Source organism: Thunnus thynnus, chromosome 11, assembly GCF_963924715.1.
Source record: "Thunnus thynnus chromosome 11, fThuThy2.1, whole genome shotgun sequence".
NCBI classification, from domain to species: domain Eukaryota; kingdom Metazoa; phylum Chordata; class Actinopteri; order Scombriformes; family Scombridae; genus Thunnus; species Thunnus thynnus.
The window spans coordinates 12,296,495-12,322,617 of record NC_089527.1 but is presented as its reverse complement, the minus strand read 5'-3'; the positions used below and the strand labels follow the sequence as shown (position 1 = coordinate 12,322,617).

At 38.4% G+C, this 26,123-nt stretch overlaps 1 protein-coding gene across 1 annotated transcript; it reads right to left on the bottom strand.

Moving 5' to 3' along the window:
- Window positions 1-519: 519 nt before the first annotated feature.
- On the bottom strand, window positions 520-23,367 carry nxph2a (neurexophilin 2a). Its single transcript, XM_067603197.1, has 3 exons — window positions 22,695-23,367; window positions 22,440-22,589; window positions 520-6,001 (listed from the first exon to the last, which is right to left on the bottom strand). The coding sequence occupies exons 2-3, from the start codon at window positions 22,482-22,484 to the stop codon at window positions 5,255-5,257; spliced, it is 792 nt and encodes a 263-aa protein (XP_067459298.1). The 5' UTR covers window positions 22,485-22,589; window positions 22,695-23,367; the 3' UTR covers window positions 520-5,254.
- Window positions 23,368-26,123: the final 2,756 nt, after the last annotated feature.

Here is a 26,123-nt window from a genome sequence, read left to right as displayed (position 1 = left end):
ATCAAAAAAAAATATTCCCCAAAAGTAAATCCAAATTTTCATCTTGGTGAATTTGATGTAAACATAATCAAATGATTTATGTTAATTGTGAGATCAGTGTATGACTGGGGCAATTACCTAACAAACTGGGAATCATTTATTATTTGGGTGTCTTTAATTATCAGTATTCACACCATGAAAAGTGATATTTCCCAAGGATTTGGATGTGTGCAGCAGGAAAGCCTGGTGTGACTTGATGCCTTAGGAGTGGGTGCCTCACCCTGATCAGATAAGAGTAATGGAAGCGAATGAAAAGACCCCTGTCCCTGATGGCCACTGCAAAATGGATGTGCTCCCTGAGGTGTACCTCTGGTATCATCCACGCCTGTGGACACAGATTTATTGGCCATTAAAAAGCTACACTGAAATGTACCTCTTAAAATGGTGTGTTTATCCTGTTGAGAAGTCCTTATAGGAATGAAATGAGACAACTGTGAGCACTGACAGACGCGAGCTGACTCAGTATGACAATATGCTGCGCCAAGTTCAAATAAGGTTTAATGCCATAAAAACCTAAATTGATCTTTACAATTCCATTTTAACAAAATGACCCCCTATGAAATCAAATATTCCAAAATGAACATTTGTACTTACAGTATACACACAGCAGTGTTCTTATTCCTATTTTACAGGGGAAACTGTTTAAACAAGATTAAGCAAGCAGGAAATCAATATAGGTACAATCTGCAAGGATTACAAAAATGGAAATCAAAGCAATCTAACTATAAGCAATAAATATGACATCTATCTACATGATATTGCTTAACAAACACCAAAAATAAGGAACAGTATACTCATTGATATATTTCTCTGGAAAAAAATAGAATAAATTGACATTGTTTACTCTGAAGCAATAAGTAAACACGTTTAGTTTTAGGGTTACACATTAATACACAGCATTTGCACAAAGGAGTAGAACTAAAACATCAACATAGATCAACTCAGATTTAGTTATTTCCTTATCATACACCTCTCTTTGTGTATATAATTTGACAGGATCATTTACAGCTGATGGGGAAAGACATCAGAGATACAGCAAATAAAGGAACAATGACAGAAATGACTGTCTTGTGTTTAGTCATTGCCACATGCCCTAGCCTAAAAACCCCAAATGTATGCAATCATCTCCACTCATGGCATTTAATGTGTGATGTTTTTTAACACAACCTTTAAAGCTGTTGTGATTGCTAAGTCAAAGTACATTACACCATTTACTACGAGACTGGATGTTATCCAATTTTACACAGAAGCCAGTCAACTAAAGCCTGCTGTACAATTGGGAAATGTTTGACATTTTAAAATTTAGTCCCACTTCTCATTGAAATTCCAGACAGATTCTGTATTTTCACTTTTTTTCCCCCTCTTCTTTTTTTCTTTTGGTTTCTTCACTCTTGATCTTGGGTAAATGAAATTTCCCAGGCTAATTAAAGCCTATTAAAGACAGGTAATGTCAGGGCTGGTGGCGGGACCATGACAAAGTGCTGATAATTGTCTGCCAGACTCGCTAAATCCACCTGTCCTGCAATTATCGCTTTCCCCCCACCTCTCCTGACACATTAATCCACTGTGGGGCCCTGTTCGCCAGGCTGATGCCTCAAAGTGCATCCTGCAAACACAGATGTTGGATTTCAGACTAGTTTAGCAACACATACGTTATGATGATTGTAGCAAGAAAACCAACATATTTTAGGAAGCGAACAAGGCAGGAGCCAGGTTATGCATGGATGGGTACCTACATACGTATGTGTAATGATAAACGATTATGCTCTCTGCTTGCTTTTAGAGTTTGATTTCTTGGATCCATTTATTTTCTCATGGGCACTTAATATTAAGCTCAATCAATCAATTCACTTTATTTCAGCACCAAAAAGAGAAAGATAAAAGAGATTAAAGATTGGTTGTAAGGCCATATTAATAATTCAGAGCTACTTGAAAAAATACCCATTGATCAAACGTATCTGAAAGAATAGTCCTTGTCCTGCCTGTGTTCTGTTAACAGATACAAATGGATGTTAACTCTACTTCGAGGCAATGAACAGATTATTTTGATTAATTAGTTAAAATGTAGCCATGTTTCAAGTGGGAAATATATAATTTTATGCCCTGTTGAATAACAATTCAAATGTCTTGGTATTGTCACTATTAACATGACTGAAAATTGTGTTATATTTCATCCCATAATAGACAGTTTAACCCTTGTGCCTCACTAGGGACATTTTTGGCTTTTTAATTTGCGATTTTTCAATCATTTTGGCTGTGTTAATGCATACGGCATAAATTTTGACAAGGGTGTGGATTTTGATTAAAATTTTGGTTCAACCTCAGCTCCTATAATAAGACTATAATGAAATGTGTAGCCAAAATAAAGACACTCGGATCCTTATGGACAAAAATGTCCCCAATTAAACCTATTTAAACTGTAATCTTTAACCCCTCAGCCTTTACAGCATAAAATCATGCATTCTATTACATAAGGCTTTCAATCTAGAGCGGACCTGGCTTCAAAATTGTAGTTTTTACTATTTTCCACCAGAGTTAACCATTTTCTCATGTTTGCCCTATGGGATAAATACATGCTATTTTCCTGGTTTCCACTAGGGGCATTGCTGCTATATTATGGAGCACTGAGGTCAATGTAGCAAATGTACGCAAGTAAAATGATGTGTGTGTGTGTTGATATGGATTTCAGAGAGTGGTGTGTGTGTTTGGAGCAGCCACTGAAGGTCACAATTCCCCCCCTCCCTGTCTCTCTCCTTCAAAAACTAGCTTTTAAAGGTTAAAGTTCTGAAACTGAATTAATATATGGTAGTGATAATTAGGGCTGAAGCTGGTTAAAAAATTTTACTTGGTGAAAGTGGAAATTTACAGAGCTTCCCTGGGGTCAGCTGAGAAAAAAAAAAAAAAAGATCCATGTGTAAATCCATGTACACGGTTTATAAACCATGCTCTCGGATTCATAATCCGTGCCCACGGATTCGTAGACTGTGTGCAATCCATGCGCGCAAACACTGCAGTGAAGCTCATTTTAAGTTGGATATTCGACAGAAATTCACACCAGATCCAGCAGCTTCTTCTTACTCAGTTTCACTCAGTGTTGGCAGTAAGAGGACGGTTAGCTCACCTCCAAGCACTTGCTCAAAACCAAGGGGAGGGGGGGTTCACATAGGGACCATCAATAAATATTTTTATGGAAAAATCATCTTTTTTTTCAATGGTCTCCATGTCATGTAGCCCAGTGACTCCAAATCAATACCAGATATTATTACTGCACTGGACAAATAAGACACACCTCTTTTTATTGGATTTTAGTGCTTCTTCTATTTTATATTGTAACAAATGTAGAACAGAACAGGTGAGAAGAAGCCAACATAGCAAAGTGGCTGTAGCAAACTTAACAACATGTTTTTATATTTTTGAGAAACACAATATAGGTATTTTGTTTATTGTTGGACAATTATGAAAATGAGACAACTAAATTTCAACAATGTGAGACAGGACTGTAGTAGCGTAACACAATTCAGTATTGATTTGGTGTCGCTGGGTCACATGACATGGAAGCTATTGAAAATAAATGATGAATTTTCCTTCAAAATAATGACAAATAAAATTGAAAATAACAATGGTTTTGTGTCATTCAAAACAGTAATTTATATAAAAGAGAAGAACCACTAAAATCCACTAAAAAGAGGTGTATCTTATCTGTCCAGAGTGGTTATATAATTTGGATTGATTTGGAGTCATTGGGTCACATGAAAACTATTGAAAAAACTGCAATTATTTTCTATTCAAATATTTATGTAAGTAAATTAATTACACATTAGCAATCAAATTAGGTGTGCTACATGAGACCAATTTAGTAAAATTCTTTAATCATAATTTTCACTAATATAGGCAAGTCAGCACGAAAGTATAGGTGTTTTAGGGCGAGCGCTCGGAGGTGAGCTAACCGTCCTCTTACTGCCAACACTGGGTGAAACTGAGTAAGAAGAAGCCGCTGGATCCGGAGTGAATGTCTGTCGAATATCCAACTTAAAACTAACTTCATCACAGTGTTTGAGCACAGTTTACAAATCAGCGTGCACATATTATGAAAAGATCCATGTGTGCACTGACACTGCACAAAAAATAATAATGCATCAAAATCAATGTTGTTGCTAATCACTGACATATCCCAGACTGTGATAATCCAAAAAAGAATTTCAACATAGCAATTTTGTGTTTTTTTTTCCATTTAAAAATAGTCGCATCATGTCAAAAACTGGCATATAAAGGGTTAAAATTCTGAAAATGAATGAATATTTAGTAGTTATAATCAGGACTGATGGTTAAAAAATGTAACTCAGTGAAAGTGGAAAATATTGATATATAGTATTTTTATAGCAGTTTTAGTAAGGGTACACTGCACAAAAAATAGAAATGCCCTAAAAATCAATGTTGTTGTTAATCACTGACATATCTCAGACTGTGGGGGAAAAATCCCCTTACATTTACAACATTTTGGGGGGGGGGGGGGGTGCATCAAAAACAACAGTGGCATTATGTAAACAAACTGGCATTTAAATGGCTAAAATTCTGAAAATGAATGAATGTTTGGTAGTGATGATCAGGACTCAAGTTGGTTGAAAGATTTAACTCAGTGAAAGTGGAAAATAATATTAATATATAATATTTTTATGCAAGTTTTTTGATGCAGACATTTTTTTTCTCCTTTAAAGACATCAGTGCAACTTTTTTAAAGTGAGGCACAAGGATTAAATGAGTTGAGGGAATAGTTTGACAATGTTAGCATCAATGCAGCACTGGCACAGAAGCCGGTGATGCGTTTCCAACTGGGAGGACTGCTTGCCTATGGTCTAGCCTTAAAGAAAACATCTGGACAACATGCTAATTACCGGTGGTTTACAGAGAACAGTGCTGTTGTGATGGGGAGGAGTTACCCAGGGTTGGTAGCTAGCTCTGAATCCCAAGTCAACCCCTTAAACCAAGTCCCTGAACACCTAACTATCTGAAGTGTTAGAGCTTTATACTTCTCTGCAGTATATACAAAGGTTTTGTAATAATGCACCAAATCCCTCCAGTGTGCACCCCATTATAAGTTGCACTTCCAGCAAATTGTCTCAGGTATTTAGGTGTTTTGGGACGAAGGGCTTAGAGGTTGACATTTACATTGTTTAAAGGTAAAACAAAAGGTTGATGCATACTAACAACAGCTAGGTCATCCTGTGGAGGAATACGGTGTGTCACTATGGTAGTTGTAGTCAGGGCATACCTTCTGCACCAGTTTATAGTCTACACTGTAAAAGGCTATATAGATGCATATGACTTTGAAGGGCTTTGAACACAGCCAGGACACGTGGCTCTGCGTCTGCTCCTGATAGCACACCTTGGATGGGTCAAAGCTGCACAGGGTAGTCTTCTTGTTGCGGTCCGTCTTCTCATACTCAATGCGACAGTTGAATGATTTGGTGTCTTTGGTCTCCAGTGTGGACTGCTGGGCGATCTCAAACTCCACCACCTTGGAGGGCGGCACCAGGCTGACCGACACGTTCCCTAGGCCCGTGGAGTTGTGGCGGAAGTAAACGCTAAAAGTGCCATTCCCGTGGTCCACGATCTTCCCTGTGATCAGCAGGTTTAGCTTGACAGTCTTGATGTTGGAGTGGAAATCCCCCCACCCGAACATCTTTTTGAACTTGCCAGTCTTGACGATGGGCCTGCGTTTAGTTCTGGCCTGTGCACCCTGAACATCTGTCTGGTTAGATAACCAGTCCCAGAAGTCCTCCATGTTCTGTAAATATGTCACTTCCCTCATGTTGCTCTTGAACCCCGGGGAGCCCCTGGCAAACAAACGCAGGGGGTTGAGGATCTGTGGACTCGCCCCCGTGGGAGAAATCTTCTGTTCGTTAACTCTGTCCCCCCACTCGATGAGCTCTGTGGCTCCTCCACGCACTTTCCTGCATGTGACCTTCAGAGAAAATGGAGCAGAGGTAGACAGAAAAAGAGCATTACAGTTAGGTGACATAAAACCTTTTAAAGCTATTACTATGTAATGTAACATGATGATTATGCAACCTATACCAAAGTGTTTTAGAGTTGTTCTACAAACATTACATTTCTGGTTGGTCTTTCCAAGGAAAAAACCCACTGGTGCAAAGACAGAAATGTATTTGATGTTTCCAGTTTGCTAAGAAAATGTTAAAAAAGCACGATGTAGTTTTAGACTGGCAGTGATATCTTTCACAGACATGAAATCTTAAATTTTGGCGATTGCACTGTAAAAATGCTACAGCAGCACTTCAAGGAAAGAAAACAAGCACTTCAGCTCTAAAATTGGAGAGAAAAAAACCCACAATGAGCATGGAGCACCCGCTTGTCACACAAGTTAAGATTTACTTTAGGAAACGCTGAACTACAGAAAAGGTACCCATGGGAAAAATGTTTGGTAAACTAAAGCTTTACAAAAAGAACTTCAAACAGATGCTGAAGGAGTGCTCAGTAATTGGAAGTATGACATTTTATTGAGAATATACAAAAAGCCACTTGATTTCTTGGCATAATGACATTTCTTGAATTACTCAAGTTGCCGTCTTGAAAGTGCTGTTCTTTTAAAAAAAATGTTTTAAAAAGTGGGTCAAACAAAAATATTCCTTATTCACCACTAAAGAGCAAGGGTTGTCAAATGGATTTTATATGTATGCCCATCATTGAGACATCTGTCTACAAGATACTGAATACAAGAAGGTATGACATTGAGCGTCTAACTGCAAAAACACCAAAATATGTGAGAACAAATAGCAATGATCGATGGTTATAACTGCTTAAATGCATATATTAATGTTTAGTTTTACAAATACATATTTAAAACATTGCAAATAGCAATGCGAAGCATGCAATAAAACTGTTCCCAGACATTTGTAGCACAAAATATGGTAAAAATAAATAAATAAAAATAAATAACTGAATAAAAATATGAAATTCATAACACAGTATAAGGGAATGATTCTGGATGCATGCACCCCAGCTGGGATCACATTTGCATTAAGCTTCTAATATTTTAGAACGACTTGTCAGATTACATGACAATGAAAATCCCCTGGATTTAACATGTGAGCTGGTCCCAGATCACCAGGGCTATTCTTAGATATTCTATGCACATGAACTTTGACTTGTAATGGTTCCCAATGATAAAACACCCTTCTTGTATGGTAAAGTATGTGCTAAATGCTAATCCAGACGCAGCAATGAACTGTGATCCCTCCTTGTACCTCAAAGCCTTTTAGCTTCGGGAGCGATTCCTGGTCCACTTCAGATAAAGCTTTAATAATTCACGGCAATAAGCTTAGCTAGTTTTATTAGTAATTAGTAGTGCCGGCTTTCCCCAGGCCCGGTTGTAGGGATCACTGAGAGAAGCAGATGTTGAAAGCACCGAGCAGCGGCTGTTTGAATTCTCACTGAGCTGCGGCGCGCTACTTCCAGACTAATTATAATTTTGCTGTAAGCCTAACTGAAGCACATGTGTACAAAGCTAACAAACTAGGTCTGTCTGCTACAATTTGTTTTGCCACAACATTACACCCCTCACATTCCTATAAACCTTTCATTTGGCCATGTGAAAGCGTACATGTAAATGTATATGAAATGCTGCGCAACTGTCTATCTTACAATTAGAACTTTTCTTTACTATGCTTCCTATGTCCTAGACAGTAGTGACACCTTAATGAAGCAAATAGGACATAATGGCTCAGCTATCTGGATATATAATGTGAAATCAATGTGTCTCCCACGGACAGTGAGCCTGGCCCATCTATCGGCCCTCACAATGCTTAATTGAGACAGTTGCTCCCCATAAACACGGATGAATGAGGCAACACTGCAATAATGTCCCTCTGTGTAGCTCATCATATCCACAGTCATTTAATCAACTAATTCCAGTGGCAGTGCTTCCTCACTGATACTGCCACTTAGTAATACCTCGCGTGAGCTCCGCTGTTAATTTGATATGTCTCTTACAACATCACAATAACACGCTATGCTGAACATAAAACCTGTGTGACTGTGGACTCCCAAAAGGATCATTTATTCACCGCTGTGAACGAGCAAAACGTGGCACTCATCCTCTCACCAGCCTGAGCTGTTATATCTGTTACTGATTGGGTGTCGTGCTGCGCAGCTTCAGAGGTGAAACCAAATTTTGTCTTTTAGTGTAAATCTCAGGTGAGCTTTGTATAGGATGATTATAATGGAAATGAGAGAGGAGTTTAAGTATGATGAGCAACTGGGGAAATTGCTGTGACAACGAGAGGATCAGGAGAGGGATATCTAATACTTAAATGCCCCGAGAGAGATGAAGCACTGGGAACTTGAAAGCTTGCACTGAGACATAGGCTTTGGTTTCTTTCTCTCTCGCTGTCTCCCTGCACACACTAACACACCTCGTTCATTTAGGCGAATGTGGTGCCTCTTAAAAAGAGACTAAAGGAATCCGAGTTTCTGTACAACAAGACGCTGTAGAAAAAAATGAGGCAAGGTCTCATGAAGGAGAATCTACAAAAGCTTAATTAAGATTTGTTAATCGGTGCTGCTGTGCTAGAGGCATTTCAGGGCGACTTGAAACAAGACATTATTATGATAATAACTGCAGACTTATGGAGCTGAAAACACCAGACCTCATTTCAGCAGCACCAGGCAAAGAAGTGACTAGTGGCAAACATCGCTGATACCTGTCTGTGTGGTTTAGCTTCTACCTTTTCCTGTTCATCCTTAACAAAACCACAGAGTCATGCATGAACCTTATACCCATCTGCAAAGATATTACAGCTATACCACAGCAGTAAAAGCTATACATGTCTTATAAAAGAGTAGTAGAGAGTAGTGATACAGCAGTAAACATACTATAAATCTACTATAACTATAAATCATGTCAGTAATGTTAATGGAGATCCCCATATGTATCCACATAAAAACTGCTTTCATACTGAATGCATATATTTTTAGTATCTTCAATATCTGCAGTATTTTTTCATGCTATTATGCATACAGTATTCCCCTTTAGACCTGAAATCTTCTCTCTCTCTCTCTCTCTCTCTCTCTCTCTCTCTCTCTCTCTCTCTCTCTGTCTAATGACTAATAAATACAGATTTATTACACGTATTAATCATCATCATTTTGCATCACCACTGACAGTTGGAGTGTCGTATTTACAAATCTCAAAATGTTGCATTGTGAGATTTATTACAAAAAAGTGATGTGTGTGTTATGGACATTGTGGGAATTTTTGAACCCAGTACATAGTTTACAAATTTTACACTTTCAGTAAAATTCAAACACTCAATGAAAATGGCAGAAAGTAGATGTAGTGCACTATTTGTCAAATAAGAACCAATTTTGGACATAAAATTCTCAACTTAAGTTCAAGTTATCATAAATATTTTATGGTTAGCTGTCAATTTTAAATATTAAATTCACTGACACATAAGTTTAGATCAATAAATATTCAGTATTTTTGGTCTGATCCAGCATTAGTAGTGTCAATACTATCGGTTGATTTTAGATGTTCACAGATATATCAATACTGGCGTAAATATCAGCCAATAAATGAGAAGTAATTTCTGTTTGAAGTCATTTACATACATAGTTTGTGCACCAGAGAGGAAGTTTGGTTTTCAATTGTAAAATGCCCCTTTCAGTACATATCTTGGTCACAATTCTTTAATAATCAAATTTAAGGAATCACGTTTTTGGTTTTGCATTCATGTTAAAAAATTAACATTGGCTGATATATTGTAAAATTGTTTTGACTCTCAAAAAATCTGCCTAAAAGAGTGTCTGGACTCTATATCACGAATTTGTATCATTGGTATAGATGTCAGCATCAAAGGCGGGAAAACTGAATTTTTCTAGTTTATGCTTAAAGTGCACACACCTTAGTACATTTTTACCTCTCTATGAACCTTGGGTGTGGAATGAATTGCAGATATTGTTACTTCAGCTGTGCTCTCTTTTCTTTTAGTCTTTTCACAAACTGCCTTGAAGAAAACCTGTTGGTGTGAACAGGATTTTAGGCTGTACGTTCCCCATATTAAAGAATATTTGCTTTTTGTTTTCATGTGTATATTCTACATGTACTTCTATGTAGGTATCAGTATGAAATACATTTTATGTGCAAATTTTCTGTTTTTACTGCCATCTCGCCTAAGACCAGGAAAAGAGATTTGTATCTAAAGGACCTTCCTCTCTAAATAAGGGATAAATTAGTAGGTAAAATGTAAGTTGGTCACAGATGTTCTCCACAGTGCATCTACTAAACCACTTGGAGTATTGTACAATTATCATTTGTAAAGGTTCTACCCCTATGGCACATGTACTGTATGTGTGATTTTGTGTCAATCAATACTATCCAGAGGTATTAATGAAACTTAAATACTGACAGTGGCCTGAGCAGCAACCTGCCACACACTAAGTCAGGATGAATCAGCCTCGACGTTCATCTGTAATGAGCATTATGGAGCTGGCTGCCTGCTTGTCCCGTGGGTAGACATATCTTTTAGAGGCCTGACATAAAGGTAATTGCCACAGTGACCAGAACTAGCCTCTAGAAAGTTATTAAGAAGCCAGTGACATCTGGCTTCTGGATCATCTGAAGAGATGCCGTTAAAATGCATTTTCAGTGAGCAGCCGGCGACATTGTACTCGGCCGTGATGGGCTTTGGGCCGCAGGCAAGGCTACAGTGTTGTTTTGATGGCAGCGATGGAATCTGATGGAATCTCTCTCAACCTGGCACAGTTGACAATGTGGCCCGCCACTCGTGAGCTGATATCTGCTTTTCTGTTTCTTATTGTCCCTTTTTTTTTTTTTTTTTTGTATTGAGAGCTTCTGCACAGTGTCCATTGCCAAGTTCCTTGTTTCAGTGAGCTAAAATAATCTGTTTTTTAGTTTTCCATAGTTGATTTTTTTCCAGCACATAAGGTTGGAATATGCGTCTGGGGAAAATTGGTTTCAGGCATCTTTCTCACAATAAACAAAATGGGCAATTAACCTGCTCATCAGTGCACGCAGAGTAGCTCCAATGATGCACTCCACTGTTCTTCATGGATTTATCTGTGCAAATTGACCTCACTTTGGTGGTGCAATTCATTTCTCTGCTAATTTTCTGTGTCTGAAGCTTCATTAACTTGATGTGCTTCTACGTAGTAAAAATCTGGACCTCCCATGGAAATTACACCGGCTTCACCACTACCTTTCGTAATACTCTCCCAGTACTATTGCAACACAACACCTGCTGTATTAAAGATGCACAGCCCGTGCTGCTAGTGTTAGACCACAGATTGTGGCGGAGCTAGATGGACTGCAGCCTCTTGCTTTCAAGCATCCAACATGACAAGCAGCTCCACTCGCATTAAAACCATTGTCAGCCTACAATCCCCTGCCCCACATCCTTCCCCAGCCATCTTCCTCCTGATGTTATAGGGCATATCATTTGTAATGATTCACACCCAGAGCCAGTTCCAAGAGAGAAGGCCCTGGAGGCGCTTAGGCAGCCCAGAGTGAGAGTCTACACGCTGCTGAAGAATAGATTGCTGCTCTGATCGCTGGAACAGCCTCACGCTCCAAAGCCATCACTTTTAATCAGAGGCTGTCCAGGGAAACACATGGCAGGTGCTTCAGCACTGTGGTGGATCGCAACAGCAAATCCACACCGGGGGCACCTTACCAATCACGGATGGCTACCGTTAGTGTGTGTGGGTGCATGTGACATACCTCCACTCCTATAGTATAATCCTTAAGGCCATTACTACCTGACCTCTGTCAGAATGAGACAGCCTCTACTATCTTAAGACTCAAGATGTTATAGATCCAATATTTAATTTGTGGATTATGTCATCTTCTACATACTAGATATATTATCATCTGATACTTGATATAACTTCATTCTCATTTAGCAGACACATTTTTTTAATATGTTGATAAGTTGAATGATAATGTCTTATAAATATTTAGAGCAGCTAGTATCTAATGGATGTTCTTATAATCACATTTGGGGTCTAATAAGAATAAGACCTCCAAAGGCCTCAAAAACTCATCACTCATCAGGTGATGTATGTATGTTTACACCAGACCAGCTTCTAACTGTCTAAACATGCTGTGCAGGTGAGAGGAGAGGGTATGACAAGCTCCAAAAAAAGTGATGCTGATGTTTTCATCACAGTAATCCCAGTGGTATCACCAGTGCTTTATCTCATCCCTTCACCTCTTTTACTGTTGACAGATGTGCTGAAAAAAACCTGAAGAGTGTCACATCATTGCCATGAAACATAATACGTAACAAGGGAGCTGACGCTATCTACTGTAGATGCTCAGGTGGAGAGAGGGGGAGGCATCCATTATTAGAATGATTGACATTAAAAACACAAAGCTGTGAACATCAAACTTCACTGAACTTTTGGTGTAGGAGCACACAGTGAATAATAATTGTGTAAATTCATTTTTTTTTTTTTTATTCACACTAAATGTGCGGTGAAAACTGTGACCAAAATGATGAAAAAGTAAGAAGCACATGGCTGTACAGGTTGAATTAATGTGCTCGTGCGGCCACTTTTTCAGTTGGTTCATTGTTATTCAGAGCTGAATTTTCCTTCAGCACCACAAAAGTACAGAGTGTTCAAATGAGTAGTCAGTCGTCATGAGATAATTATGAATGCCGAAGAACTCAGGGGTTGCATCACTAGCTCTAACTCCATCAATCCAAACAGAAAACATAAACCAAGCCTTAGGGCTCTGAGGTGTGTAAGGTATTATTTAGTTTCAACAATATTGCCTGGTGATGAGTTTGAATGTTTTATAACCCAAGTCAAGTGCTCATGTCAGCAAGCATACGTGTTGCAGAGGTGTCCATGAGTAAGACACTGTATCCCTAACAGCTCCAGTGCTGTTGATCTGACACTGTCCTCAACATTTGACCTCTCTTGTGAAGGACAATAAGCTTTGATAGAGAGCAAGAACCCTGAATCATGCCTACTTTCCAAGAAATTATAGCTATGCACACCACTATGTAGAGTTCTCAATAAAGAGTCTTTCCCATACAAGTCCTATTTTATTCTCTGTGTTGCATCAGCATCTCTCATATTAAATAAAATTGACTACTGTATGTTTGGGAGGTGTTTTCGCACACATGTTGTGGCAAAATATTATCTGACTGCTCATTATGTCACTCTGGGCTGCTTGCATCCTATGATTAGCATAAATTAGAGGAAATAACCCTCCTTTGGCTAGCATAAATCATATTATGTGACTTATTAGTCATGTTTATAGTGTCAGTGTTTTTCTTTTTCTTGCTAAGTCACACAGGCTTCTCTATTTTCCCTCCTGCCAGCAACTGACACTGACTGAAGCGATGCCTTACCTCACCTTTTTTTTGAGCTTCAACAAACATACACTGGTAATGGTGTTTGTATGAATCCCATAACTTCATAGTGAAGTCCACAGTGTCATCAAAGAACATTTTCCTACAAGAAGTAAAACACTTAACTACAGAAATCACACACAGTTATCTCTACTGCAGTATGGAAGCTGCAAACACAGAATTGTAGAAACATGCTTCAGTGTTTTGTTAATAAACAGAACAGATTACAGGAAATTATACCACAGTTAGCTCCGACCTTAATGACAGTTTGTTTGGATTCTAATCCTGATATACAGTAGCACTCCCAGACCTTTCAAAGTATCACATTAACTTAAATGCCTGATCTTTTATATCTGTAACTTAGCAGCTAGTACAAAGTCTGTTTTCTGCTGGGAAAAGAATAAACAAAAATGGTTTTGTCAGATCTACTGACAACACAAATGTACTAAACTTAGAATTTCCTTTCTGTGTCATAACATGGAGCTGGTTGGAGGCAATCAGACACCAAAATGTAACATTGCAAGGAAGCCAGATTTGTAAACCGACCACATTTTCACATGAGCCATAAAAAGCAGTTATACACCTGATGCACACAGCACAGTACTCCTGTATTATTGCTTTAATATTAAAGACAGATTGCTTCTACTCACTCTCAGGCAGCAGGAATTGAAGGGTTATTGTAGAAGCATTTTATTTTTAATCATTACTTAAGCTCATAAGTTAGTACAGTCATATTTGTGTTTAAAATAAAAATCACTGCAATTCAGGACTTTTAATAAGTAACAGCAGCAATATCATGCTGTAAAAACACTCCATTACAACTGAAAATTCTGTTTTTAATTAATATACAGAATGGCTCCTGTCAGAGTTATATTATATATTGTATTATTGGATGTGTATTAGTAATGCATCAACATATAAAAAAGCATTTTAATGTTGTACAGTAGCTGGCCTACTGGCAGCTAACACTAACTTTTTTATATACTGTTGGGTATATATATATATATATATATATATATATATATATATATATATATATATATATATATATATATATATTATATCATATTTTACTTACATTTCTATTGAAAATCTTGATCTACAAAGTAGTTAGTAAGCTTAGTTTGCAGACAAATGTAATGAAGTAAAAAGTACAATATTAGCTCATAGTGTAGTGGCTGCAATACAGTATAAAATGCTCAAGTGACATACAAATACATAAAATTTGTACTTGAGTAAATGTATTTAATTTACACTCCATGACTGTTTTCAACTGTTTAAAGCAAGAAAACCTGCAGCATCTACGTAATAGTGGCAAAAATTCAAGGATACAACTGAATTTATATTGACAAGCATCAGTGACTCTGACAAAATAGTAAATCAACAGATCAAGGAAGAAGATTTATCATTTCGTCCATATTTACTATGGATTCAAATGCTCTCCTCACATCAATAAAATCTATAAAAATCCAAATTGTATAGCTGCATGAATTTACAGCCTGTAACAATTTAAAATAATGTGCCTCCTGTCAGTTTGTGAATTAACTGCAGGAGATCATTGTAATTTTATTTTCACCTGGCGGTGGCAAGCCTCGAGGGTGAAAGTTGGATATTGGTGGTGTGGGTAATTTAAATGCAGCGATGATGCCTGATGTTCAGAAAGTGTTAACAGTGATCCCACTAGGAGAGAAGGAGAGAGCGTGGAGGCGCTGGGACGAGAGCCTCCAGGTAATCTGGATACTTGTGTTATCTCAGCACCTGCCACATGTGACAGCAGCAAAGCCCTGAACACTTCACTTTTAGGCAGGCGTTACCTTTCAACGCATCATCAGTTTCATAATCCCCTTACATGGTCAAAGCGCCAACTCTTGTGCAGGCTCCTGACACCTGCAGCACACCTCCGTGCGCCTGATAGCAGGGATTCAGGAAGATAATTCTATGAAACACGCTGGACTCAGTGTAATTATCATTCTCTTCACCAATTTTAAACACCTTCTACTGTGTACAACAATAGCAAACGTGCTTGTAAAACTCCTCACCTAATACTTAAGAAGGCATGGCATGTTAATACTTCAGGGTTCCCGTTTTAGTTTTGTCACTTCCCCTCAAGAAAACATAATCTAAGCTGAGCTTTCTTTTTTTTTCTTTTCTTTTTTTTTTTCATGTGTGACAACTTCAGTTTTGTTTTTTCCTCTCTTCAAATGCATGCTGTGAATGATTCGGGTGTTTTATTCAAAATGTTTTTGCTTGATTTGCTCAAACGTACGTCCACTGAATTTGACAGAGCAAATGTTTCTGTTCTCAAAGCAGATTGTGCCGCGGCTGATTTCACAGAAACAGCTCCCTTTGAAGAAGAAACAGGAGTAGAAACAACGTTGCTTCCTTTTTCTCTGAACAGCTCTGAAGACAGGTACTTCACAAGAAATATACAAAGACAGAGGGGAGCTGACAGTGCTTTGTTAGGGCTGGAAATGACAAGCTGAAAAGAAAGGCCTCAAAGCCCAGACGCAGAGGAGGAAATGCAAAACTGAGAATAATCAGAAAGGAGATTTACTGTACTTACTCTAAAGCTGTCACACCTTGCTTTTTACAGGAAAGCAACGCAGTTTTAATTAAAGAGGTCAATCATTTTCCCAAGCGCTGACTTGTAGTGTGATTGCCTTCTCCAAGTACCAAACCAGGTGGTAATTAGGAACTTCAGAGTGTTTGGGAAATATGAAAGTCTTCAAAGGCAAAAACTTTACTACTGTGCCTAGCTAGAGTCATGGTTTTATGTGATTACGCAGCTTATCATGGTTTGGTAGTTCTGACATGAAGGAGAAGTCATGGCTGTACAGCAACAAGACAACTATGTGGTTTTCAATACTGGATTGCTATGCAAACATTTTTTTAAAAAGTGACACCACGATTCCTCAGATGATTTAGACAAAATACCTGCTTTATATGAACTGTTGTCTACATTTTGTTTTGTTGCAGCACAGCATTGAAAGGCAATGCAGACAGTAAAAAAGTTGAAGTTGTGCATCAGAGGATGCTGGATCTTCCTGACCCTGCAGAGCGATAATGACAATGCTATAAGATAGCGGAGCCTCCAGCTAACACCGCCTCAGGCTGCACATCGCCCATAAAAATTCATAGCTGTGGACCAGATAGATCAGGAAACTCAACATCAGAGGCGTTGTTAGGCTCTTGAAACATTGGGGGCTTAGCCCAGCCCAGAAATCTTAAGATTTTCAGCTGATAATTGCACCATTATTTATAAGTTATTTTAGAGTAAAATGAATATAAGATGTGAGACAATGTGTTCTTCCAAAAGGCTCCGGTCAGTTGCGTAGGCTGGCGACATGAAATCAAAATAAACAAAATGAGTGCAGTCTGAGTTCTCATTCAACTTTGTTATTGTTATTTTTATTTTCAGCAGCAGCAGTAAAACTCTAAGAAAAAATAAGAGCCTTGACGTTGATGAAGCAGTCATATGCTCGATCGTATGTTGCCAGTTCTGATCCGCTTCTGCTTCTATTGTGTGACAAATGCTCCTTTTGAACTGTGATTTGTGATTTGAACTGACAAATTGTGTTAACTCTGTGTCTTAGCTGTCTATCTGATTTTCTCCTCTTCTTCACCTCTCCAGTAGCTCTTCTGGTGTCTCATCTGTCTGTCACACTCTTCATCTTCTTCTGTTCTCTCCTTTTTACTGTCCTGCTCATTAAAAGGATGCAATCAGCATATGCCAACCAAAATCTAACCAAGTCTCTCATTTTTTGATGTGATAATTAGATCATAAACACGTTATTTACCAATGTATTTTATACAGAGACTTGACCAATGATTTGAGCACACCAACCAATATCAGATTATACAAAAGCAAATCATTATTGCACTGTTCCATCACAGTGAGTGCAGGCTAGCAAGACCGGTGGCACACTGGTGTGCCTTGGGAGCTGGCCAGGTGTGCCTTGGAATTAGTCTTATTTATGATGACTTACATACAGTAGCTATAATCATATGTAAAAGTGTGCCTTGGAGATACTTGTTTTCGTAAATGGTGTGCCTTGTGACAAAAATCTTTGAGAGGAGCCCTCCTCTTCACCAACCTGAGCTTGTGGATGAGGCAATGGCACTCTCACGTCCTGACTCATCTGCTGCTACAGCAACAGGAGATAACTCTTCCTCCACCTCCTCTAGCCTCGCCTGCGCCTCGTTGCCTTCATCCTTTTTCTTTTTGAAAAAGCCTCTTACTCTATATCCATAGCCTTCAAGTCTTGCCTTAGTGAATTAGCTGGCTAGCTACCACCAGATGCCAACAAATGACAAGCCTTGTAACTGGAGCGCGTTCTCTCGCTCTATCTCTCTCTCTCTTTCGCGCTCACACAAAATGCACGCATGTGTAGTGTGAAGTCGATCTGCTGCTTGAATGAAACACAGAGGACCCAAACATATTTGCATATTTGATCAATGATATCATATTATTTTCGATGGCTTTAATGCATGATTGGAATGACAGATGAATAGAAGCAGCGCTATTTTTTCTAATTCTTATTTTTGTAAAATTATATATATATATATAAATTCATAAAACATTCAGGGCTGTAGCCTCGGATGCCCAGGCCTAATGACGCCTTTACTCAACATCATATTAAACATAAGGGTTCCTGAACCAGAGCCGCCAGAATGGGTGCGACTTGCTGCTCAGCACCTCGCTTCATCCTGAAAACCTCACATCACAGGAGGAGCTGAGGAAAAGTAATCGTGCTGCTCATAATTGTTTGACTTAAGTCTTTAATGGTCCATCCAGCAACCAGATGAGCGTTATTGTCAATGCAAAGGGCAATTGTGTCACACCTATCAATCACTTGGAACTTCATTCTCTTCATTTTAGGACCTTTATCATGGATTGATTGCTGGTACACACACAATTATGATTGATGATTGAAAAAGGAATAGGTTGCGGGGCTCAATACAGTCAATACAACCTGTAGTGGCTGCGAGATACATTTGAGGGATTTAACCCGCAGAAATGACAACCTTTCCTTTGGAGGTCTGAGACAACATACAGGCTGAGGACTGCAAATGCCACAGACAGTATTGTTTATGAGGGATTATCTAGTCAAGCCTTCTGGCTAGAAAGATTGTGACCCCAATATGAGCACAGATACACATCAGCACCATGTAAGCTCCAAAATGATTCCTGGAAGGCAGCACATGCATACAAGGCCCCTTCACTCTGTCAATCCATGTTTAATCACTTCCACAGAAATTTTCTACTGGTCTGCCTGCCATTTTCTCTCATATTTTTCTCGCTCCCCACCCAATTTCTCTGGTGGCTTTTTGAAGACTTAAGTTCCACTCTTTTTTTCTCTCTTTCTTACAAGGCAAATCCTGGGAGAGGTTGATGTGAAGACCAGGCAGAGCAGGGATGTGAAGAATATAAACACATTTTTTTATTGTCCAGAGGGAAAGGGGGGGTGCAGGGGTTGGGTAGTGGGGTCTGTAAAAGAGACTAGGACCTTATCACAGCCCAGCAGCTCTGTAATTCGCCGCCATGATAAAGTGGCGGCGCGGAAAACCTTACAAGGCTGGCACAATCCAAAGACGGATTAGGTTTTTCTGACATAAGCTTCCTGAAAAACTAATCAATCAGCCCATGCAGTATTATCAGAAGCGTGAGATTAAAGAGCTGCTCCTAATCCCCCCACTGTACATTTTATTACACTTCCCAGTGTTAGTTGCCTTTAAATATACAATAAATAAATAATAAAACCAAACCTAATTGAGCATGGGGAAGGGGAAAAGGGTTAAAGAGCCCTCAGAGAGGGAATTTATGTAGAATTTATGTTTTGTTATGAAGACAGGGATAAAACTGTTGTCCTTGCCAGAGCCCTTTTTGACTTTGAATAGAGCCTCACTGTCTCGCTCCAGCACTGCAGAGAAAAAAAGTGGGGAAAAAATCCTTTGGCACATTTTTACAACAATATTAGCAGCTAAAATTGAACCGAACCGAATTCAAATTCTCACTTGTTGTAATGATTTCCCACTTTCACTGACAGATGAACAGATAAATAATCAAGTAACTAGATGTTAATAAAGAAATAAATAACTGCTCAAATTAAATGCTAAATCCTGTGAGAAATCACTTGTAATCCTCTAAATCAGTACACATCAAAGTTGGGGATGAACTCCAAGCATGTAGCGGATCCAGGGGACAAGACATGTTCAGCTTACTAGTAACGAGCTCAGCTTTGTCTCTTTAATGCGTCACACCCTTCTATCAAAATGCCTTGCTCAGTCTGACCCCGGGCGGCGTTACGGTAACAGAGGGGGTAGCTATACATTTAACACCACCACTGATCCTTTTGGTATGGGCCACATAGATGCTTTGTCATGGCATGATATTACCAAAGAGCCATAGGATACGAAGGCATAATAGACTTTGTCAACATCTCCTCACACTTAATCCCGAGAAGCATTGAAAAACCCACTGCATGCAATCTGTGGACTAAAGGCAGGGCAGGACAGGCAGAGGGAAGATGGCAGAGAGCAGAGCTCTCAAGTATGTTTTATCTTCATCTACATTGTTCTGCTGTCATTGCACAAAGGATAACTGCAGCAGATGTCATGGGGAAGAATGGGTTCTCCCAGGATGGCTTTGACCCTCTTATTTGTCCCTGGGGTATGGCACAGATGCTGGGGCCGGGGTTACATTTTCACTGTTTGATTCATGTTCTGAGTGTTTCTGTATGTGTGTGTGTGTGACTAAAAGAGTAAGAAGAAGAAAAGTCTTTGTGTTTTGGTGTGTCATTTGGATGATTTGGCCACACGCATGAAAGATTGAAGAATGCTACAGACGCTGACTCTTTGCTTAAAACAATAAACATGTTTCCTTCATATCACAGGGTATCTTGGTGACTCAGTTGGCTGAGATGCATGCTGTGACACTATATGATGCCCAGGTTGAAATCTGGCCTTGCAATTTTATCGCATGTCACACACAACCACATCCTTCCAGCGCCTCTTCATACTAACCTATCCTATGGATCAGTTACTGTAAGAAAAAAAAGAAAGAAAGAAAGAAAAAGAAGAAAAAAAGGAAGGTTGTTCGTTGCTCAAGAAGTTTTGGTACATATTTCACGGTTTCACTGAGCTTTGGCCTGGTATTTAAACATTTTTTCTCTTCAGAGGGTGGGCGAGTATTGATAAGGACCAATGTGTCCCAAGTCAGAGAGTCGTGGGTCTGCTGGGAGGGAAACCAGTGAGGCATATGAAGAGAGCCTCCCCAGGGAAGCAGCCTTGTTCTCTGGAGGCAGGGCTCCCAATAGACACAAGGCTGATTACAACAGCATCCAGAGCAGCCAGCACCACTTTGCCGCTACATCTGCACAGTTCAAGGCTATCTTTAAAAAATCCCTCTTTGAGGATGGCACAGATGTGAAGAACTTCTTCAATCACATGGCATTTTCTGTTCAGACGTGATCACGGCAAGAGCCCTTAAAGCTAGGATGATCACTATAAAAACCACACTGTATTCAGCTACCTATAGAGGACAACATCAGCGGCTGCTGGGGAAAAAAAAAAAGCGGGCAAAGACCTTTGTATTTCCCCAAAGCTTTTGATAAGTCTTTGGAGAGCTTATTCCTGCAATCAAAACAGAATTAGACTAGGGAAAGATTATGTCCAGAAGCTTAAGACAATCAATTTCTGGTAAATATTAAATAATTTCACAAGGACTTGTGATTTCATCACACTGTATAAGTTATCAAGGAGCAACAGCGTAAGCTTTTGTAAACCTGTGCAATTTTCACTTATTGTTCACAGCTGTCTTTTTTTAAAAACTCCGGCCTAGTTTTTAGTACGGCTGTGTCGGGTGTTCAACACAGAGGTTGAACCTTGTTCAAGCCTATAAGCAAAATTTATTAGAATGATTGATTACCAGAAATATCCATGTGATATATCTGAATAAATGAAGTGGCATGCTGTATTTGTATGGCATTGTTGAGCCATAAGTGACAGAAGCAAGATCAAAAAGGCCATAATATAAAAGATAAAGACACCACAGTGGAAATAAACCATAAACTTTGCACGGTGGCACAGCGAGCAAATCAAACAAGCAAATACTAGTTTATACTCAGTGAATGGTTAATTGATTTTTTAATCTACATTTAATCCACTTTTCAATTAAGAATAATTGTTAATTCTGAACTATAATAAGCATTTTTCTCACATTAACTATGTAATGTAAATGGTTGTTTTATTGTTTAAATACACATTCAAGCATTTTTCTATAACTATAAATGTTTCTTTGGAAAAGTCACAATGCCAAATAGGAATAAAAAGTTCATTCAGATGCTATTAGGGAAATTAACTACATAGTGTATAATACATTATGGCTTTGGCAAAGTCACAATCTGTTCTGCAAAATTAAAGCAATTGGACTAAAAATTATTATTTTTGTTTCTACAATATGTTCTTAATAGGCTATATAAATAAATAAAACAACCATATATGTGGAGATGTTGAGGTTTCCTCTATTTTAAGAGATGTTAAAAATTCATGTTCATTAAGTCAGATGGTATTTTACTGTAAAGCCTGCAGGTTCTGATGACACAAAAGTATATCCTTTGTAAAACTGAATGAGTTCCTGTCAGCCAAACACATTTGCTGCTCATGTCTGTAAACTCTATCTTATGCCAGGAATTGATTTAATTGATATTTGATATTATGTGGTGATTGATACAGCTTATATCGCAGGAGCTATATGTTGCAGATCTACAGTAAATTGCATATTACTGGTAAAATATATAAATATAAATAATTTAAATATAAATATATAAAACTTTGTTTAGCTCATGTCTTTTAAGGGTCAACTGTTAATATTTAAAAATTTACATTTTAATAATTTAAAAAACATGAGAACAACCTTAAGCCAACTTTTTCTTTAAAGCCCTCTTGGCTACAGACATATTTTTACATTTCTGGCTGCGCTCATTCAGCCACCTCACGCCTCACCTGGTGCAGGAGGACAAAGAACAGGAATGTTTGCAGAGCTCTCATCTTCGATGACTTCTCGACTTATTCAAGATGAGCGGCGCTTAAATCCTCTCTGGAAGATTTGGATAGGGGCAGACGCACATGCCACTGAAACATTGCTCTGATCACCTGCGAGAAAAGTCGAAAATGTCACGATTTAAAGGACCTGAAAGGACCCCAAGGAAATGACATTTGAGTCTTATCTTCAAAAGATAATAATGAACTTTTTCTTACCGTTTTGCAAATGTAATACCTCACTTAGGCGGTTGGAATCATCCTTGTTCAATCCACTTTCGACAAAGTGTCCTAAAATCCTCGCAATCGTCTCCGTCTCTCGGGTTGTTGAGTGATTTTTTTTTTCCCTGAGCAGCTTGGACTCTTTGATTTCTCTACAAACAAGGTGAATCGGCTACATTCAGTGTTTCAGGTGAAACAACACTCCTAAGTTGCGAATCAAGCCAAACCGACATAAACTGTGATGTATCTTTTCCCCTATTTAATCCCGAGTAATTGTATTAATATGATGTCGATGTCAGGTACAGCCAAATGAGCCCGTATCCCACAGACAGAGCTGCAGTAAAGATACAGTTGCAGTCCGCTCGCTGTGCGCTCTCTTCAGCTCTACTTGATTTCAGTGCGCAAAATCCTATGCTGCGCGTCTGGAGATTCCAGGTTTGGCGCGCATCCGTGCAGAGTCAAACCAAAGATCTAGCTTTGAAGTCTTACTCTCTCCGTGCAGGAGACAAGTAAGAGTCTTGATGTCACTGTTATCAGGTTTTGTTCAGTTATACGTCCACGTTTTTAACCCTTTAAACGCGCAATGGCACTTGGGCAACGGAGAGTTTCACTGTGTTTTAGGCTACTAGGTTGATCAAAGAATAATCATGGACGTATAAGTTGCAAACCCAGAGTAAATGTAGCCATACTCGACATCTTCTGAGATGTCCTTTGACGGTCTATATGTATTTGTTATGTTTGACACAAAACATCTGTATTTTACTTTACAAAATGATGCCTTCATACATGAAAACACATATTGTCAGTGCTTTTGGAATCATGCTAGTGAAACACAAAGTTGTGTGTGATCTTTATTCATTTGAGAACCGGCTGACGCAGCACTCCTGACCACACGGAGCAGACAGCAAAAGGTCAAACGTTGTGCTGATTGTTTCCGAAGGCAATAGGTTTTTCTCCTGGACAAGACAAGAAGTATTTGGGGATCTATGTGACTTTGGCACCACCATGTGGTCACAGCCAACCATCTCACTTTCCAGAGAGGATTTTTCAGCTGCAGTGTGCAGATGACATCTGTTCATATCTCTGATTTATATCATCTGACTAGTTGCAAAACTAGTCAGTGCTTTCTCTTCATTTAAGCTTTAGCAGCTTTGTGACAACAGTCCAGTGACTGAAGGCAATGGAGTCACAATGAAATACAAGAAGAGCAGCTCAGAGCAAAATGTTGCTCATTACACAACAGAGGCCTTATCAATTCAGAGTGAGAGTATCGCCTTACTATTTTTTTCTTTTCTATGCCACAACAGACTTTGGGTTGATTGCAATGCCTCAGATCCTTTAGGCGGGAATAGTCATACGTCAGTGCAATTAACATGCAGCTGATTAATTTAAAATCTTTAACATAGTATATGAATTTTGTGAGTTTTCATTACCAAATTAATTTCAAACTTGTTCCTTGATATTCATAGACCAGTTCTTGCAATACTTTACAAAGTCATCTTCTTTCTTTTTATTAATTGCATGCAGCTTTGTGCATTAATTTGTGTCACAGGCCCAATTAGTAATTTTTTGACCATATAAATTTGTTTATTTACATCCATAATAAAAGCATTTGAGGGGAAATATTCTTTGGATTTGCATGAAAGCAGGAAATGCTTCATTTCAGAGCCTGGATACTTTGTACAAAATGTGATCCAAAGCATTACCTGGTATTGTTAGATGACTCTCATATAATACTGTGTGCCCTTTACTGAAGATAGAATTACAGATATGTAGAACTAGTAAAATGACATTTTACTGCACTGATCTGGTACTTTTCCAAACTGGAACACCAAACTAATTCTCCTCTATTAGAGACCTGCCCACATTTAATATGTCATGTTGGAGTAGAGGGAGGAAAAAGAAAGGGAGAGAGAGTACACACATCTTTCTATGCAAAGTCTTATCAGCTTTCCTCTTAAGCAAAAGTGAGAAAGCCACAATCTGTGAACTGCAAACACTTAAATCTCACTTACTGCGTATTGCAAATACTTTTAATGATCTGTTAGCTGCAAATGGCCTGGGCATCTAAGTGACAAATGTTATGAAGTGGAAGAAAACACACATCCAGCTAACTTTAACCTTTCTTATGAACTGGACTTCAGCCAGCAGGACTGTTACGCCTCTGCATAGTTAGTTGATAACATCTTCTAACTGATTAATAGTCACATGGATTTCTGCTGGAATCCTTTACATAAATGCATCAAGGTTTTGTAGGATCAGTCAATTCAGCTTTGAGTGATAAGAACTTCACTTCTACCACCCAGGTTTCAGAACAGGTCAGTTTTTATAGTTCCACTCATTATTTTATCAGCACACTTATAAAACATAAATAACTGTATTTGTCCTTTGAAATTTCAGATAAACAAGGAGAGAATTTGAAATATACATCTCTTCATATGACCGCATTAGCTTGTTAAAGAACAGAAAATCCTTAAACCATTCAGTTCATGTCACAATCCTCTTTTTGATTGACCATGATAAGAATGGTGCCTGCATATTTAGTGAGATGAAAAGCATAGTCCTGTACAGGGAGATGACCCCTGGATTGATGATGAATGTTACAGAAAACCAACAGGAATATCCATTTGGGGGTGTTTTTACAGCTTTGGCACCACCATCTGGTTGAGCATTACAGTCACTTCACAGTTCTGCTAGCACAATAGTTTCTTATAAAAGGCTGTTTTTTTTTTCTTTTTGTGTGTGTGTGTCTTCAAAGCAGTTAGGAAATCAGATGTTTCTCTTGTCTCTCTTGTTTCAAATTCCACAGTGAATGAAAACATTTTTGTCATGAAATACTCAACTTGCAAAAAAAAAAAAAAAGTGGTTTATACTGCATTATTGAGTAATGAATTATTACTTTTTAATTGGTTGTGGAGGCAGATATTAGTGACAGGCATCTTGCCTACAACAGATGAATTAGACACAGTGTCTTCTTATTTTCCAAAAATGGCACATTATATCAGGTGGTCGGTGCGTTGTAAGACTTGTTAATTTTCTTGCTGGTTCCTCAGTGTTTATGAGCATGTTACAATTTCATTAATGATTAATTTAATTAACAGTATATACAGCGTCTCTATGAGCTACACATGATAATACATAGTTGGAGCTAAAAGTGTTAATTACATGAGATCTGTATTGTGGTTATGGAATGAAAAGTTCCCCACCTTGTCTTATGGTAAAAAAAAAAAAAAAAACAGTGAAAAAATATGTAAAAGATCAAAAATACATCTCAGAATCTCACACTCAGTTAAAATAGCCTGATCTAAATGAGCAAGACTTAAAAAAAGACACCATGTTTATATGTGGTTTGAAGGTTCCACACTGTAACCTCTGTTATTGCAAAGAAAGTGACCTTTGTACATACTTATGCTATCTATATACACG

Coding starts and splice junctions, on each gene's coding strand:
- nxph2a (XM_067603197.1), bottom strand. CDS start 22,484: ATGAGAGCTCTGCAAACATTCCTGTTCTTTGTCCTCCTGCACCAG. Junction 6,002..22,439: donor TCTTTGTCCTCCTGCACCAG/GTGAGGCGTGAG, acceptor TTTTCTCTGAAG/GTCACATGCAGGAAAGTGCG.